At 30.7% G+C, this 20,551-nt stretch overlaps 1 protein-coding gene across 1 annotated transcript; it reads right to left on the bottom strand.

Annotated features, from left to right (window-relative positions):
• Positions 1 to 11,692: 11,692 nt before the first annotated feature.
• On the bottom strand, positions 11,693 to 13,071 carry LOC125212859 (ethylene-responsive transcription factor ERF069-like). The gene has a single exon (XM_048113136.1). It carries the CDS (start codon positions 12,625 to 12,627, stop codon positions 11,815 to 11,817), a length of 813 nt encoding a protein of 270 aa, XP_047969093.1. The 5' UTR covers positions 12,628 to 13,071; the 3' UTR covers positions 11,693 to 11,814.
• Between the last annotated feature and the right edge of the window lie 7,480 nt (positions 13,072 to 20,551).

The raw sequence follows: 20,551 nt of genomic DNA, 5'->3' as shown, positions 1-20,551 counted from the left end.
AATGACTCAATTTAGTTTGAATATTTCATAAAAAAACGACTCAACATTATTGAGACGGAGGAAGTAGTAGTAGAAAACTTAAAAGTCATACTCTCTCCGTCCCACTCAAGATGGCCACATTCTTGAGTGGCACGAGATTTTAAGAAGTGTAGTTAGGTGGAAAAAAGTAGATAGGAAAAAGGTAGTTGAATATTTTAATGATGAGAGAGGAGAGATGATGTTATTTCCAAAATTAGAAAGTGATCACCTTGATTGAGACAAACAAAAAAAAGGAAATGTGGTCATCTTGAATGGGACGGAGGGAGTATGAATTTCAAATGAAGAATGCGAATGACTCTGATAGGACACAACACTGAAATGATCATAGCATGATAACTTTTACTCCCTTCGTTCCAAGAAAGATGACCCATTCCTTGGACAGCATGTGATTTTATGCAAATTTATTTTGTGTGTTAAGTGGAGAGAGCGAAGTAAAAGAGAGAGAATAAAGTAGGGATGAGGGTGTTTCCATTTTTAGTAATGGGTCATCTTGATTGGGACAAATTAAACAGGAAAGTGAGTCATCTCCAGTGGGACGGATGGAGTACTCTATAAGTTTACATTAAGTTAAAGAGTAAAGGTCAAAACTGGTCCTGAACATATGCTCATTTTATGATTTCGGTTCTATACTTTATCTTTTCAATTTTTGCATCCTGAACATTTCAACTCGGATCACAATTGGTCCTACACTAACTTTTTCATCAATTTTTAAACGGTTTTATCCATATTTTGACCGATTCGGGTTAAAACCGTTTAAAAATCGGTCAAAATCGAGTTAAAACCGTTTAAAAATTGATGGAATTGTTAGTGTAGAACCAATTGTGATCCGAGTTGAAATGTTCAGTATGCAAAAATTCAAAAGATAAAGTATATAACCAAAATCATAAAATAGACATATATTCATACCAATTTTGGCTTAACTTAAATTATGCTATGAGTCTCAAAGTGCGCGTAGTTTTTCTAATTTCTAATTTTCTGCGATGCCATATTTATTTAACTATTCCAAGAGGACAATTATAGCACATCTCATTTTACAACTCCACCTAAAAGCTAGTTTATGAATAGTAATTAACGCTCGATTTTATTAGAAGTTTCGATCCATAATTTAGAGGATAGATTTACCACAGGAAAAAAAGAAAATCATCATTAACATTCCTAGAACGTAAAAATAACATAAAATAGATAAAATTTAATATAATTTGTTATTATTTTATATTTATATTAAATTGTTATTTCATATATATTCATTTTTTTGTAATGTGGATATTTCTTATTTTTATTACTTTAAATTAAATATAAAGTAAATTACACATCTCTTCATCTCACAGATTACATTATTTGAAACTAACCCATTATTTTAAACATAGACTTATAGATATAGCACATCGATTAAAGTTCATAAGAAAAATCAAAATTTACCTAAAGTTATTTTCGACAAATACCCCATTTTATTATAAAAATGTAGTATGTAGTTTTATTTGTCACAATGTACGTGATTTATTAAAAAATGGTACTCCTAGTATAGTTTTCTGTCACAATGTAATGACATTCCGTTACCATAGTTTTCTTGAAATAAGTTATGATTTTATTATATTATTCTAGGAAGCTAACAATCATTAAGAAGACGACTCACACTAATAAGTTAATTTATACAACAATAAAAAGATATAATTATTAATTATATGTGGTATGGAATATTTTAATAGAAACCCCATTCAAAAACGTGGAAAAATATACTAATGTAAACAGTTTCTTGACTCTCAATTGTAAAACTGCCGAGAAACTATATATATGGCATCATTGTCTCCCAATTCTTAAACACAATCAACTAATTATGAAAATGGCTTCAATTTATCAATTCGTTTGCATTCTGTTGATTCTTACTTTTGCCTCATGTAAGTTATTAGCCTATTCATATTTTTGAACATATTATACAATACTAGGTTTTTAATCCAGTCAGTTTAGTCTATTGTTTGAGTTGTATTTTGAAACTTGTTTATAATTTTTTTTTAAAATATTTTTTTTGTTAATTTAATCCTGCATCCGATGGAATAGAAACATGGAAGAAATGAGGAGTTTTGCCAACTTTTTTTTTTTTTTTTTTTTAATTTGTATACTATTGTCGCAATTTCGGTATTTCGTGTCATTGTTGTGCAAAAGCCTTTATAATTAATCACAACGAAACATATAAAAGCAAATGTTGATTACATCTTATACCAAAATCAATAAGTATAATAAGAAAATTAATGACATTAAAAAAAAGCAAAATTGAAATCAAAATACATGCTTTGATCTTCGAATGCTCTTAAAACTTGTTTTAAATTGTACTATGTATCATAAATTTTTAGTTCTTATTTTAAATTAATATTTTAATTCATTCTGTGAGACAATCAATTTATGATATATGAAGATTATGGATATTTTTTTTTGCAGTTGAAATTGGAAGTGCTAAAAGATGTTTCACTGGATTGGGTGCATGTGGAGATAAGATATGTTGTGGTGCAGGAATTTGTGGTGAAGCATGTTGTAAATTTAAGTGTGAAACAAAATACACTTATGTCGGAGCCCAGTCAAGTTGTTCTGGAACTCTTGGCCCAAGATTATGTACTTGCTCATATGATTGTTAATTTTGTGGTTTCTTATATGGAGTATTAATAAAAAACTTACTTTCCATTTTCAATTTTCATTTATTAGATCAATGAATTAAATGGATACAAAGCCAAGCAAGAACAACCATACTTGCTTAGACCATGCTTCATTAATTATTTATCAATACTTGTATCAATGAGCTCTCGTTGTTCGCAATGTGCAGATGCCTAAGACACCCCTTTGTATTTATCTATTTTTTAATTGATTATTTATTTAATTAGAAATTATCAGAATCCGTTGAAAATGCTTAAGACCACACAACATTATATTGTACATGTAGGTGTCGTTCGGTTGCTACAACTCAATATCCTTTGATTATCCATTTAAGACTAAGTTGTAAGATTATCCATACGATGACATGTCGACGTGAAATAATTAAGAATAGAGTTTTTAAAACTAAATATCATTACTTTATGATCTTGTAATTACAATATTTATACGTATAGAAAAAATAAACAAATTTACTAAGTAGTATGACTAATTTTTCTATAAATATAATATTATTTAAGTAGTTATGAGAAATATATAAAGAATAAACTAGTCATTAGAATGAAATTAGTTATAAAAAATAAAATCCAGCAGAGGACTAAGAAATAGAAATAGAAAATAACTAAATGCCATCAACGGAATTTGAACCCACATTCTTATGGTAGAAATTAATTCATGAGATTACCACGTCATGAGTAAGCTTAATTTAAAAAGTGAGTAATTGAACAAAAAACCGTCGCCAATTTACGGCACCATAGCCCTTGTTGTGTTTCCTCTAGCAGAGGATCCATGCCTCTTGTTGCATAGATTTATTTTTTGTGAAATACTCAATCTGTTCTATAAATTTTATCACACTTTGACCGACACAGTTTAAAGAAATGTAACAGAAAGTTAGTTGAAAAAAGTTAATAGAATGTGAGTCTCAATTTTATATATTAGTTTTATAATAAAATGTGAGTAAGAATGAATTAGTGGAATATAAGGCCCACAGTATAAAGTGAAATATGACATATTTTATGGGACGAAAAAAAATGGAAAAATATAACAAACTTTCTACAACAGAGGGAGTAAGTTTTAATTTTATTGTACGATTTTAGGAAGTTAATTTTATTGTAGTGATGAATATAGTAAAATTAAGTGTGAAGTAAGTTATGGAGGCAGTCAAGTTGTTCTGGAATTGTTGGCCCGAGATTGTGTATTTGCGAACATCATTGTTAATTGGATGGTTTTTTTTTACACGGAATCTATAATAAAGACTTAATTTTCATTTCTATTTTTTTGGATCAATGAATTAATTAGATGTAAAACATGAATTAAATAGACACAAAGCCAAGCAAGAACACAGATACTGGCTTAGATCATGCTTATTTATTATACTATCTATCTATTTATGTTTAATGGTTTATTTATTTAATTAGAAATTATATTAAATTATAAAGTATTAAAATCAGGTGAAAATGCCTAAGACCACACAACGTTACATGTGGAGAATCGGTGGACTTAGTAGAGAACAAAGAGTACAACTACACACCAAAATTTTAGCTAACATTATTATACTAATATCCCGTTTGTATAAAGAAATATAAACAGTCTATTAGTAAAAACTTACAATAAATTTGAATTTAGCATTTACTACAGTGCTCATTTTGTGATGATTACAGAAAATAGTAGAGGTAAATTATATTAATTCTCTTATAGTGTAAATGTAATGATGCATAACTTTTTTACTTTATTTTATTTAAGAAAAAAGTAATTGAAGTTTTTCTCAAATAAATCAGAGGATGATTTTTAGTAGCTACTTGTGATTAACATGTGCGCGATGCACAAATATTTAATTTGGTTTATACAAATCTAAATTTATAGAATAAATTATGTAATATCCACAAAATATAAAATAAAAATGAATATTATATATATATATAGAGGGTCTTGTTAGGTTGAGATTATTTAGCTAAATTGAGAAATGAGATGCAATATGGGCCACTCATCCAGAATATTTGTGAAATGTCAACAGCATGTAGTTTATGTCAACAGAGGGGCATAATTGTAATTTTATTAAATTTTTTTAAATTATTTTTTAAATTATTTTTTTAAAAAAAATTTCATTTTTTTTATTATTATTTTTTTTTTTTTTTTTCAACTATATATACAATTCATGTCAACTACACATCAAATGTCAACAACTTTATTCAATAAATACTATTTGACATGAATTGTACATGTAGTTGACATTATATTGTGTAGTTAACATGAATTGTATATGTAGTTGACATGGATTGTACACATAGTTGACATTATATGTGTGTAGTTGACATGAATTGTATGTGTGGTTGACATGGATTGTACACATAGTTGACATTATATGTGTGTAGTTGACATGAATTGTATATGTAGTTGAAAAATAAAAATTTTAAAAAATTAAAAATTTAAAAAAAAACGAATTTTTTTTTTAAAATAAAAAAAATAAAAAAAATAAAAAAAATAAAAAAAATTAATTTTAATTTTTTTTAAAAAAATTAATAAAAAATTAAAATTAAAAAAAAAAATTATTTATTGAATAAAATTTACTGTGATATTACCATTCTGGCCTTTCATAATTAATTAATCTAAAGATATTTTCCATTTGGAAAAATCTGGACCACTCATTTAATAAAAATGAGTGGCTGATATTGCATCACATTTCTCAATTAGCATAAAAAATCTCAATTGATCACAATCCTATATATATATAGGGGAAGGCGCACTATGGTCCATAAGGCAAATTCTGTCAAAAATCAAAGCAAATCTCAGCCCTTGGATCCTCAGATTAGATGGTTGTGATCATAATACCCGAGATACATTATTACACTAAAAGCGTTACATTATTAACTAGACTACATTATTAGACTGCACAATCTACATTATTAGACTACAGCTGTTACATTATTAGCCAAGCTACATTATTAGACTACAGCTGTTACATTATTAGCCAAGCTACATTATTAGACTACACAATCTACATTATTAGGTGACACGTGGCATTAATCTAACGGTTACATCACAGGATCCAATGGCTGAGATTTGTTTTGATTTTTGACAGAATTTCACTTATGGACCTGATCACATCCCTATATATATTTCAAATTTCAAATCATTATTATTTATTGCACCCCAAACCAAATTTCCTGGAATCGTTATTGGTGGGAACAACTCTCCTTTGTTGTCTCTTGATGAATCGGTGGTGTGGAGATCAAAGACAAAAGTATAATCATTCTCGGCTCGGGTGGTTGGAGGAGTGGCGAGATCAGGCCATCTAAGAGCTGAGACAATTCAAACTGAAAGAACCAAAGTGGTTTTCCTTGTTCGAGCGTGATGAGATTCAACTGGCCTCTTATATTATGAGGATATGCTTAATAGGAGTGTTTGGTAGAAGGAGATGAAACTGCTTTTTGGATTACTGTCAAACCCATTCACAATCTCAAGGTTAATGTTGTGAATGGGATGGTCTCACAAACCAAAATAATATTTTGTGAAAGTAATATGGTTATAATGTTTTTCAATGTAAAATGTAAGAATTCTGTTGTTATTGGTATTACTGAACATTAAAATGTTGTACTTTTGCAGTGGCATATACTCCCTCCGTCCCACAAGAATATGCACTCTTTCTTTTTTAGTTCGTTCCGTAAAAATATATGTACTTTCTAATTGTTTTTTATTTAGGAAAAGAAAGAAAGAGGGCCGCGTGCTTATGCAGCAAATGGGTGATAACGAAGTTGAGAGAGAGCATCAGAAATTCAGACCAAATCCAAAAGAAATTGTTGTAAATAAATCTGTGTTACAACAAAAGGTTGAACAAAAATCATGTTGTGGTAATACAGAACACGCCTTTAAAATACAAGACCCAAATTTCTACACAACCAATGAAATCTATGTTTTGTACTCCCTCCGTCCCCCATTAGGAGTCACACTTTGACCGGACACGAGTTTTAAGAAATGTAAAGAAAAGTTGGTTTGAAAAAATTAGTGGAATGTGGGATCCATTTTTTATATTGATTTTATAATAAAATGTGAATAAATTGAGTTAGTGGAATGTGAGACCTACTTACCATTTATGGTAAAAATAAAATGTGACTCTTAATTGAGGACGAATCGAAATGGAAAAGTGTGACTCTTAATAGGGGACGGAGGGAGTATTTCTTTAACAATCAGCCAGTTTCCATGTGCCTACAAAGGTAGTTGTGCAATTTATCTTCGTAAAGAGAAAATATTCCCTAACCTAGTTTAAAAGGTTTTCATATGCAAAATATGGTCAAAGAAGTATTGGTGGAGCATACCACCTTATATTTGCCACTATGGTACGTCTAGACTAAGGAATATATTTTCCTTGGTAATGGTAATATACTCTTTAAGTGATTGTATTTATTTTTGGATGTCCCAAGGAAGTGGATTATTTTTATTTTAGCAAAAATTAATCTCCTATTTTACATCTTTTCCATTTAACCAACTGAACATGACTTTCTTAAATTTCATATTGAAAATAAACGTGTCACTTAACAAGAAATGGGGGAATATTCGCAATGTAATTGGTGCCTCTTTACCTCTCTTCACAAGTTGGGGAAAGTCGGGCATTATGCAACAAAAGTGTTTGAGACTTTGAATTAGCGACCGCATTATTTCTAACGTAGTAATAAAGCCACTAACATAGAAGGGTCAATTTGGCTGCGTGTTGCGATCTGCGAATGTCCTATTATTCAAAACCTAATCCTAATGGTGTATACGTGTTAGAAAAATTAATTATAGAGTTTCAAGCAAAACAATTTGTGTATATGAAGTAATTAACCGTAGTCCACAGAATAATTTTATGGCATAAAGTAATCTGTGAGATGCGAGTGTGTAGGAGGATGATTACATTAATATTTAGCATGTGAATTATCTTTAATGTGGAATTATATGACAATGTCTCGATCCCAAGATCTTAGGCATCAATGAGTCCGTACGCATCAGTTATGGCAATGTCTCGATCATGGTATCACACTGTCACCTAAATCCTACTAGCGTATTTCACGGGCTTGATTTTGTTGATTGTTATCATTGTGCATTGCCAGTTTCTTGCTATTTATAGTTATCATTGAGATTAGAATTGTTATTATTTATGCCTTAATACCTGTCTTTTTACTTTTTCCCTTTACAAGATGAACATTGAACTTGACCACTTGAATTTTCCTAGAGTTGTTTTACTCTTTTAGACTTTCAATTGTTAGTTACATTTTGTTTTTTTTTGCCTCTTAGTCTCTTGTTTTAGTCTCTTAATTAATGATGTCAATTCTTGAAAATTGAGTTCAATTCCTCCCAACGTGGAAAGTGGATTCAAAATTCATCATTTTCGTAATGCAATATAAATCACCTCATTTATTGGTGTAAAAAAAGTGAGGATCTTTCCCGTATCTCTCATCTCGCACAAGCAAAGCTGAAGAAACACGTCAATGAGGTGCTGATCTAATTGACATGACATAGTAACTATATATGTGAAGGAAGTAAATTAAATTCATGTCACGTATGATGTATTATAGGCACATATACTTTTGGCATTAGTGAGAGGTAGAGATGGAACATTCATAAGGTAAAAAAGCTAAGCATAGTTGTTTAACCAAATACTAGTATTTGTGATTTACCAGCTCATCCTTGGACCACTCTCAGGATTTTCATCAAACCTATCCTACAAGTGTCATAACAATTCTTGTAATTTGGGCCTTCACATAACAAACCAAATATATGCCTCTGTTTGGGTGTATATATAGTTGCAAACCAAGTTGCACATTTATGCAGGAGTGTCTTATTAGGGCAAAATTTTATGTTTGTACAAAGACTAATTATCTCAACCAGTTCATGTAGAATCTTTAATTTATTGTTGTTGTGAGTAAAAGTTCATTAGTTTGGACATATTGCAATATAGTGCGTCTAACCAATCACCATTATGAAAAGAGAGAAAAGAGAATGGAGGAGAAAAGTGATTTATACAATTATGATTGATTGAATAGACCGTGTAACAATATGTCCCAACCACTGAATTTTTAATTTCCATATTACATTTCAGTATCGATTATATATTAAAATCAATAATGATCTCATAATAATAGTTTGTAAATTACTGACTCATAGTCTAATTTTTATTTAAAATCTCTTAAAAACTTACATGTACATTATTATATTTTTAATTAATTCTAATATGATTAACTGAATTTTGTCACCTCGGATTTAAGACAACCGTCCTCATAGTTATCACAATAAAAAGTTTTTAATTGAACCAATCTATAACATTAAATGAATAAATATATGTTTACTAAGTACTGTGATTTATGTAATGTTTGTGAGAATTGAGAAATAATCCATATATATTTCACAAAATACTATTAGCATACAATTATCACTTTATGGTGTCTCCTACATTAGCCTAGGGTATAGTTTGTTTTTTTTTCATTTTGGACATTTTTAAATATTTTATTAACACTTTCTTCACTTGTATTTTATCACGGCTTCAAACAATAACAAGAATCACTCTTATTTGCGGAGGGCTTACCATCATTGTGGAATAGAAGGTCATACTCAGAGGCTTGAGCCGCACCAAAGGCTCAAGGGCCGGTGATGTAGGCTGACATCATAACACTATTTTCCTTTTTTGTTTTCATATCTACATAAATTGGCCTAATGCAAAAGAGACAACTTTTTACTTTTTCCACCAAAGATTTTTTCGATTTATTTATTTTTTAAAACAAATTTCAACTTTCGATCCTTAACAAAGATCAATAACGATTTCTCATTTTCCTCATAAAGATTCAATCCCTAGTCTATTGAATGAAATGAATATCTAATCAATTAAGCTATATTCAACCAAGTTCAATATTGCACTACATGTGTGTGTTTCCTTGAAGTCTTGAACATCACCTGGTAGTATGATCAGTGACGGATCCAATGTATAACAAGAGGTATCACTGTATCCCCAAATATTATTCATTAAGTATATATTAAGCCATACCATGAACAAGTGCTCTGTTGGTGTAGTGGCCAGGGGCGGAGCCACTATATAGCCACATGGGGCATTTGCCCCTCCTCACACTCCTTTTCTTATTACATTTCCATACACACATTTCCAATTATATAGATCAAATACACTAAATGCCCCTTCTCAAATGTATAAAATTTTCCTATATACTATTTTTGCCCCTCCTTAAGCATAATCCTGGCTACGCCCCTGGTAGTGGCGTCGTATAACCATTGTCAAACAGGGACCGATCGAGTTCTAATGCTGTCAACTGCAGTGCTTATACGTTTTTTAATGTTACTGGCATTGTTTGCCCATTTCTACTATTCTTTTTTGTTATTGTTACTTCTCTCTTCTTCTTTTTCTCCTTCCTTTCTATTCCTCTTATTGTACAATTATTATATAGCAAAGTTTTTAAAATTAAATGAAAACTTTATATTTCTCATTACATGCTTCTATGCATAATGCGTGTTTGGATGCTATTATACTTCATTTACAACTTTCTAGTTGTAATCATTTTCCATTGTCGTAGTCATAGTATAAATTTATACCATATGATTCATATTACTGTTAAAAATAAACAATTTTTCATCATATTTTATTAAAAAAATTATACAAAAGGATTCTTATTTGTAAATTAAACAAAATTAAATATCACTAATGAACAAATTGAAACACTCTTTGGTTATAATTTATAAGCTTGAAAATAATGCTTAAAAAATTCCTAACAAACTGAACACAAGAGTGAAGGGTCCCAACGTGTATCACTCAATATGCAGAACCGTTTATACTTACCTTACTCAGCACCATTCTTTTCTTACATTACAGTGTCCCAAACAAAAATGTCGTCAAACACACCATTATTTCTTCCCTTTTTCTGTTTGTGGATATCTTACTTTATTTCTCAACTTGATTTACCTACTTTTTTTCCGTCTCCTATTTATAGAATTTGAACTCATTAAATAGGAGAGGGTTCACTTGAGAAGCCCTAAATATTTTCGACCATTCAATTAAAAAGATTTATAGGGGATGCATAGATCGCCTTCCTAGATGAATGCCAACTCAATGTTCTAATCCTATAAGAGGCGATTTTTGATGTATTGTAATTGTAATAACTTTATATGTACTATACTATACTATAAGTACTATACTATCACGATTACAAAAAATGCAAGCTTCACGATAAACTTCATAAAACATGCATTTTGATTTTTTCAGGACTCTAAGTGGAAATAAAACGTGACACCACGTAAATATTCATGAGTAATGGTGTATATATCTCGTGTTTAAAAGCATGTAAATTTGAATTGGGCATGTTAGTATATATATTTTTAAAATTTTATAATATTGAACAAATAATGAACTCTTATGTTTATGAATATGGAGCATGAATTGTTGACCTTTATCAAAATTACAGAAATAAAATTGACATAAACTCTTATGTTTATGCTAATAGAGTTATTTTCCCAAAATAGTACTGGTAGTATTTCAAAACGTACCCAATGGTCCAATCCAACGCATTATCATTGTAGGTTACACTGATTAGTTTAATTATTGTCACATTTACTCTATTCAATAATGAAGAATTGCATATAATAATGCAACTATAAAGGTCGAAATGTGGCCAATTTTGCGCAACACTGGTGGTAATAATGCCTCCTCTATTTAGTACCATTGCAACTGTCTATGGTCATAATTTATTTGATGGTAATAAAAGTAGCGTAGCAAAGGACAATATAAATTTAAATCACAATTAAAGCATCTGATTCGGTGTGACAAATAATGTGACAAATTAAGGGTAGGCAAACTATTTGTATTAACCACGTGTATCTTTGTTTCCATTGATACTTTATGCTATTCATTCCATTTCTTTCTTTCACCTAATTGATAACTTTCCAAGTCACGTGATTGCCCCTCTAATTATGATAAAAATCTTTCCCCAAATCGCTTTTATGAATTAAAAATATTCAATATATATAAAGCCGCGAAGCACAAAAATAGCATGAAAATTCACAATAAATTAAATTAGGTCACAACATGTCCATTTCCTCACAAATAAATAAAATAAAACACACTAATTAATCATCCCAAAACTGCCTAGAAATCAACAAAGAAAATACTCAAAGTGCAACGAGAGGATCCGACCCGAATATATCTCCAAAGTCATGAAAAAAGTTGTCGGGTTGCCAGCTGAATGACCCGAGCCCGAAATCTGTACTTGACCCGATAACCAAATCGCTGCTGCTGAAATCCACACCCAAAATGTCGCCTGAGAAACCGGTTTGATCAAACAAGTTAAACTCCGCAAATATATCGTCGCTCGGGGGGAATATCGCGAAATCCGACAAGTTCTCGGCATGTTTCCCGACGGCGTCGTTTCGGGGGAAAGCACAAGACGACTCCTCCGGTTCGGGTTCGGTTTCAGGCTCGGGTTCCGCTTGGGAGTCAGCCAAGGAAACGAACCGTAGCACAGACTTGGGCGACTTGGGCGGAGCGGAGAAGTTAGTTAGCGCGTCGGGGCCACGCAGCTGCACAGCCGCGTGGTCGTACACCATAGCGGCTTCTTCCGCCGTGTCGTAGGTGCCGAGCCACAGCCTCACGCGCCGCCGAGGGTCGCGAATCTCCGCCGCCCATTTCCCCCACGGCCGCTGCCGCACGCCTCGGAACTTCTTCCCGCCGCCGCTCTTCTTGACGGCGGCGGCAACACTGTCTCTGGAGCAGGGCTGAATTCTGACCTCGTTGATGAATTTTCTGACTCTTCGGCGCTTCACATTAAACCCCCCCTCTTCGTCGCTGGAGGAGTCGGTGGCGTCGGGGTCGGCGACGGAGAAGCGCACCGTCCTCGTTTTTCCGGCGGAAATTGGATTTTCCCGCCTCCTGCTGGTGATGTACTTAACCCTGCTTGTAGAAAACATTGTTTTCTCTTCTTGCATCTCAAAACAGACGACTTTTTTCCCCCTTTTTCTTCAGATTTGCATTGAAATTAAAGGAGAATTGAGATTCTTTGAGAATAAAGAGAAAGCGAAACGTTAAAGAGACAAGGGTTGAGGCACAGGGGAAAAAAAGGAGGTGAAAATATGGGTATATTGACAAGGAAAAAGTAGTTGTGAGAAGCAGAAAGAGAAAGCTAAAGTTGTGAAAAAAAGAGGACAAATTAGAATGTACTCCTATGCAGAAGAAGATTACACAAATGGAAATGGGAGTATTGTAGGTTCCTTTGGTTTTTTGAGTACAAGTACAACCAAGACCAGAACTCGGATTCCTTTGATTTTCTCTTCCCCAACAGAGAGTGTAGCAGAGTAGCAGTATTTTGAGATAGAGAGAGACGAAAGTTGGGTTGAGGCAAGCTGGAGAGCGCGAAGAGGCCACTATTTTATAGGATCCCATAGCTCAGAATATGTAAATTTAGTAAGGGAAAAGTAAATCTAATTTTATGATTAATTAAACGTTCTCAAACATACACTTAAATTTTAAGTTAGGGAGATATTCTGTAACCAGCCGCCGCATCTAATGAAGGCCTGGAATTATGACACGTGTACCCTCACCTGATGTTGGGTGGGCAGATTTGATGATTTTTAAGAAAGGAGTATACCTAGAGTGAGACGGAGGAAAAAATTCATTTGTAATGCTAAACAGCCTAACTAAAATAATGAAAAATTCAACTAACTCTTGAAATATCGGACAGAATATTTGTATATTTTAAAGTTAAATACGTTAACTGGTGAATCAGAACAAATGGGTTTGCTACTCACTCGTCAGTCTCTCTTTGACTGAAAAGGATCATTCCACTCAAATGTGTGTGATTAAAACGGCTTTTTAGTTGAATATTAATATTAGTAAGATGTTTTCTTCGTCTGTTCCGAAATGCTCTGTTATTTTAGAATATCTATTATTTAAAGATTTAATAATTATTCACACGTCCCATAATAAGAGTCATTCTTATTGTGGGCACGAATTTTAAAATTATAAAAAATAGTGGGTTGAAAAAATTAGAGGAATATGTGACTTACTTTTTTATATTTGTTTTATAATAAAAATATGAGTTAAGTGAGTTAGTGGAATGTGAGACCTACTTACCATTTACGATAAAAATAAAGTGTGACTCTTATTTATGGGACGAACTAAAATGACAAAGTGTGATTGTTATTGTGGGACAGAGGGAGTATTTTTTTTTAGTAAATGAATCTTATAGTAACATTATTGAACGAGACAGAAAATAAAATGAGTATTCTACTGTGGAATGGAGGGAGTACATTATAAGAAATTAAAATATTTTACAATTGTAAACAAGTCATGTTTTAATCAATTAGTGAGTAGTCGTAGTAAAAGACATAATAAGTGAGAGCAACATCTTATAATTTAAACAAATTCAAAATTGTTGTAAATATTATAAAAATACATTTACCAGTGTAATTAAAAATACAAAAGTAATATGGGTAAAGTAATAAATACTATTTGGATTTATACTGATAATAAAAAGAATAATTGATTAATAAAGAATGGACAAAGAAGAGAAAAAAATATGTTCTCAGGTTGAACCATAGACCTCACATTTGAAAGACTAAAGTTATAGTATTGGACTACAAAATTTTATAAAGCATGTATGGATAATAAATACAAATCCTATATTTCAACACATTGAGGGGGCAAATATGCTATTTTCGGCTCGACTCTAGGGAATATACAGGTTCTTCAGATAGTCGGGAGGGGTGGCTGACCCTTAACGCCCCTTAAATCTGCCACTACCCGTTCGGGTACCTAAAATTCAAAAACTTTCTACATCATTTACTCGAACTTGTACTCGAATCCGTAGATTCGGGATTTGGACACCCGAAACTTTGAGAACTAGATTTGCAGCCCTAGTTTACTGTTTAAGTAACTTATGTATAATATTTTGTCTGTATACATAAGCGAACGTCTGTATATTAATATATATCAGCTGTGAAAATGAGAGAATTTATTGGCTTCAGCCGTAATTGCGACCTTACAGTAAGTATACTACTATATGAAATGAATTTAAACCTCAGTCTTTAGGTACTAGATTTATTACAAGATTTAATGTTTTGGGTGTTCACAATTAATATTATCATTTAGTATGCACCAAGATTTCGGTGTCTTCCATCAATGATTATTAGATTTCCATTGGCGTAATAATATGCTTCTACTACGCATATACTTCCTCCGTCCCACTTTAGCAGTCCCATTGACTTTTCTGCCATCTTTTTGTAAAAATGATAAAAAATAATTAAAGTGGAGAAATAGTAAAGTAAGAGAGACAATAATGTAGATAAGACTCTTCTCTATATTATTCTCTCTCTTAATTTACCATTTCTCTTGTTTAACTATTTTTTTTCATTTTTACAAAAAGAGAGCAGAAAAGTCAATGCGACTGCTAAAGCGGGACTGAGGAAGTACTACTTTATCACCCAAATTTCCTAGAATTTCCTATCCCTCAACCCATAATTAAATATCCCCTCCAACAAACTCTTTAATTCCAGAATAAGTTTGTTCATAGGCCATCTTGTCATCAATGCAAAATCTTTCATCTCGATCCCCATTGGCAATATTAATGAATATTCATTAGCTGCATCAAATCAATAATTTCATCAAACGATCATGATGCTCGTAAAAAGAAAAAATAAAGTGAGTTCGTGTATTAGAATGGTCATGGATTAATTGCTGTTTTTGCATTTTCATACCATATTTGTTTGTATATTTGAGAATTGATTAGTTGCTGTTTTTTTTATTTTATATCATAGATATATTATTTTGGGACCACTATAATTAAATGTGATAAAAAAAACATTCATATTTTCTTAGCTTCCTTTACTAAAGATAATTTACGACTAAAGAAAACACATCATACAAAATACTCCCTCCGTCCATGAATAGGAGTATCATTTCTATTCGGTACGAATTTTAAGAAATGTTAAGAAAAGTGAGTGGAAGAAATTTAGTGAAATAGGGGTACCACTTGTATATATTAGTTTTAAATGATAAGTGAGTGGAATCTAGGGCCTCTTTATCATTTATGGTAATTATGAACCAGAACTCATATTCGTGGATGAGCCAAAATAGAAAAACGGGACTCCTATTCGTGGACCGAGCGAGTAATAATTTTTCTTAGTTTAAGAGATTAACCACGGTTACCTTCGATGTGCACTGGATAAATATATATTCCTATGTTAGCCTGCAAACCATCCTAAATTGGAAATCAAAATATATAAATTAGAAATTAAAATATTTGTTCATGTTTAAACATAATAAGACCTTACTGTCAAAATCATTCATTCCACCACCAGGAAAAAAGGCCTTTGCAATGCATGCACAACTTCATTATGCACGTCAAAACAATAGAAAATTTTAAAACCCTCTTGTTTTGGAACACAACGTACTGTTTTGCACTATAAGAGAATCCCACCGCCACACACCACTGGCCATCGACCACTTAGTACTTGCAAAATAAAAATAGTAGTACTTCGTCCGTTTAAATTAAGTTGGAATAAAACTTTTGGACACGAAAATTAATAAATTTGTATTGAATAAATTAAATAAAAATAAAATAAACTAGAAGAGATAAGAGAGACTAAAGTAGGTAATGAAAAATGTATGAGTGATTATATTTTTTTTTATAAAAAAAGGAAACGACTCAACTTAGTTGAGAAATCCCTAAAAGAAATACAACAGGGCAGTACTAGTTTGTTTAGTTATGTTGCTATTTTATACCACTATTGCTTCATCTGTCCAAAAAAAATAGTCAAATTTTTTTCATAGGATGTCCAGAGAAAATGGTCTTATTTTTCAAAAATGGAAAGTTCCCCTGAAATTATTATCCTTATATTCCTACTTATTTACAACTTAAACCTATAATTTATCCATCTTCACTCTCATATTTTATCCACTTTTACTCTCTTTTTCTCGTAATGTTACTCACTTTTTCTTCTTTTCTATCTTACTTTACAAATTTATGAATCAAACTGGCATTGTCCATAAATAAGATTATTTTTTATGAATGGATTGAGTATAATGTATGAGAAAATCCAGATACATTGCGATTGCTTGATTTTGGGCTCAATTAATATGAATCAATGATATCATTACGAGTAAAAATTCCATAGTACATCCATACCAAGTTGGCATAGTGAGTTGGTGTACCTCACCAATAACTCATTGACAAATGGAAATAAAAAATGGTACATATGCCACATCAATTAAACACCAATTCAATAAACATAATTGCACAAAATAGACACTTATTAATTATGGAAAGTGAGATTATGTTACTACTATTAAATACACCCTCCGTCCCACGTTACTTGAGTCACTTCTTTTTCGCACTCGTTTTAAATAAATAATAATAAATAGTTAAAGTGAAGATAAAGTAAAGTAAGAAAGAGAATAATATAGACTATATTATTCTCTTTCTTACTTTACTTTATCTTCACTTTAACTATTTATTATTATTTATTTAAAACGAGTGCGAAAAAGAAGTGACTCAAGTAACGTGGGACGGAGGGAGTATGGAAATTATCATCACAAAATATTAGAATAGGCGTGTAATATATATACATATTGACCTTTTAATGTAATACTTAATATTTTACACAGTTTAATCATATTCTATACTTTTCATGCCAAGAAAAAAAATTATATTAAAACTCCTTCTTGATAGTACTATTTTGAGATTTTATGAATAAGACCTTTTTTTTCTTGTTTTGTGTTTATATAGTATAAACAAAAACTTTACACAAATAAAAATTATGACTATAACTTATCATTTGTTAGTATATTAAGAAATCAATTATAATTTTCAATATTTTCTTATTATCATATAAAAACTTTCATGAAATTTTTAAAATAAAAAAATAAAAATCAAACTGAAAAATATTAGTATTATTGTAAATAGAATAGCTTGCTGATTACCGAAAAGTTTAGTTACATCAAAATAATACTACTGTCAAAGAGTTGTAATATGATTTTTTTTCTTGGCATGAAAAATAATGTAATATAATTACTTTTTATGTTTAAAATATTAAGTACTTACATTAATAGGTCAATATACATATATATTGTAACTAATTGCACACCTATTTTATGATGATATTTTCCAATTTAATAATAGTAATATAATGCCACTTTCCATGAATAATACATGTCTATTTTATGCAATTAGATTTATTGAATTGATATTCATTTGACGTGGCATGTGGGCGTCCATTTGTCAATGAATTAATGGTGAAGTACACCAACTCATTATGCCACCTTGGTATAGATGGACCATGGAATTTTTACTCATTATTACTTATGAGCACATAATTTGTACATTTAAAATTTGAAGATTAGATATTAAGTACTCCATTAGATAGAAAGATAAAGTGGGAAAAAAAGTTTGGATTCCTAGATACCGAAATATGTCTTCATGTGTTTAGTAGCATCCAAGATGAACTAAAAGATGTCAAATTTTAGGCTGTATTTCTAATCATTCAGTGTCGTACAAAACCAAATTACACATATTCATGATTGTCCGAAGCAAGTGAAACCACATTCTTGATTTTTTTTATTTTGTAATCATGGGTATTAAACTATACTTTTAATGATAGCATAAATTTAATAAGATAATTAAGGGCCCATTATTCAGATTGGTTGTTACATTTGTTAGGTACTGTTTTGTCTGCTCAAGCGCCCACTCATGCTAAAGCACACATTCAACCTTATTAGGTGTCAAATAATGATTAGTTGTTAAGCTATCATAATCAATATTGTCCTATAATTAGAATGAGGTTTGTCTTACATGTGATATTTTCGTGCATAAAGCAATTATTCGCCGATTTGCACTCTCCTCATTTTGGACTATGTTTCATCAGTTTATGTTTAGACAATTCTTTGCTTTTATTGTCCTTATTTGTGCCTAAAGTTAATTTTTGTCACCCATATAATTTTAAATCAAATGGCATCTTATAAACTATTAATTTTCCGTAATTTTTATTTTTGGGACGAGGCTGGACAGCGTGCATATTTTAGTTTTTTATTCCGAAGTTATTACTTAGTAATTGACTTTCCAAAATAGTAATTTGAGATTATTTATGTTTAAGTATATTGAAAAAAAAACTCATGAGCCTTGACTACAATTCTTCTTAATTTTGAAACACAACTATATTTATTGATTGCTCATATATTTAAGAATGATTGTCTGTGTTATGGTTGGTCAAACGAAGTCTGGACCATTGTGTTCACATTAGGACAAACTATAACCAAAAGAATATTTATTAGAAGTATAAGAATGATTCTCAAACATTGATCCACCTAGATCATGAGATATAATATGGCGTGGTCAGTGTATACATATAAAAGGGGAATATAGTAGTTATATGAAGTATTTAAACCATAATAATAAAGTTAAAAAATAAATAATTTGACCACTAAGTTGTAGCTTAGGATGGAACGTCAAAATTGTCATATTGTGGGAAGTGTTTTTATGCCGCCTATAATAGTGAAACTTATGGCATTAAGCTAAGAAAAGACTGCAGTGAAATTTGCATATAATTACATTCTCTTATCATTATGTCCAAACAAACATACAACTTCAAACTAATGGAAAATTTAATTCAAGCACGCGGACACAATCTTTATCCCTCCCTCATTCATATATAGTAGTAGATTAAAAAAATCTTAATTTAATATCAAACTAAGGTAATTAAATGTGGTCTGTTAGATAAAAAATGAATGATGAAGATCTATATATTTCGAATTCATTATGTATATACAAATAGGGCATTGAAGAGTAAAATGGTCCGATTGACAATTGTATTATTATACATACATATAATTCTAAGATACACACATTTTATTAGCACTACATACCCTACTCTATTATAATACTAATTTCATTCCATCATAAAGCAAGATATTCTTTTGCACGAGATTTAAGAAAATAATGTTTAAAGAAGGAATAAAGTAGGATTTAGTAAATGTGTTATTGTTTTGCCAAATAAAAGAAAATGATTCAGTTTAGATGGAGCTTCCTAAAAAGAAATACAAATAGCTTATGTTGGAACGGATGAATATATAACAAATTTCAAAAAATGCATGCAATTTACTTCTATCTTGTTCAAAACATTCCTCTTACTAAATGGACTTGCATTTGGGCTCAGATTTATAAAAACTCAGTTAAGCCCAACCTAGCCCAACCCATTTCAATAAGGGAAAAAATAAATGTACATAAATTATATATGTACAAATATTTTTAAATTTTTAAATTTAAAAATTTAGTTAAAAATTAGTTTTGTTAGTTATTGTATTATATGTTGCAATAAGAAAGAAGTGATATAGAACTTTTATGTCACATCATAACATGATTTCGATGTGGATTCGAATTAATTATACAAATATTTAACTTAATTTAGTTTTCCGATAATTCGTAATTTTATTGTTATAGTTCAAGATATTATTATTAAATTGTTAATAATTTTAGATATTATCGTCGATTATTTCCACTTATTTAGATCACGTTCTATTGAAAAGGTACTCGAATAACGATAAAAATACAAGGATCGATTATGAAAATCATAATCTAGTTCTAATCAATGCCAAATTCTTTGTTAGTTCTAATCAATGCCAAATTCTAACAAAGTGATAATTGATTTTCAAGAATCTTAATGGTATATTGGTATGCATTGTTTCTTCGGAGTTAAATTATTGTGTAGTGTGGAGCGAGATAAAATATGAATTGTACATAAAATCCATGTGTGGTTTACTTTACAATTGATACAAATGCGCAAGGCAAAACTATCATTCATACAATTTACTTTGTAATTTGATCACGATTCATATATTATCTAAACTGAAATCAAATAACAA

The sequence above is a fragment of the Salvia hispanica genome, chromosome 3, assembly GCF_023119035.1.
Source record: "Salvia hispanica cultivar TCC Black 2014 chromosome 3, UniMelb_Shisp_WGS_1.0, whole genome shotgun sequence".
In the NCBI taxonomy this organism is placed as follows: Eukaryota; Viridiplantae; Streptophyta; class Magnoliopsida; order Lamiales; family Lamiaceae; genus Salvia; species Salvia hispanica.
This window is presented reverse-complemented; position numbering and strand designations above follow the sequence as displayed.

Coding starts and splice junctions, on each gene's coding strand:
- LOC125212859 (XM_048113136.1), bottom strand. CDS start 12,627: ATGCAAGAAGAGAAAACAATGTTTTCTACAAGCAGGGTTAAGTACATC.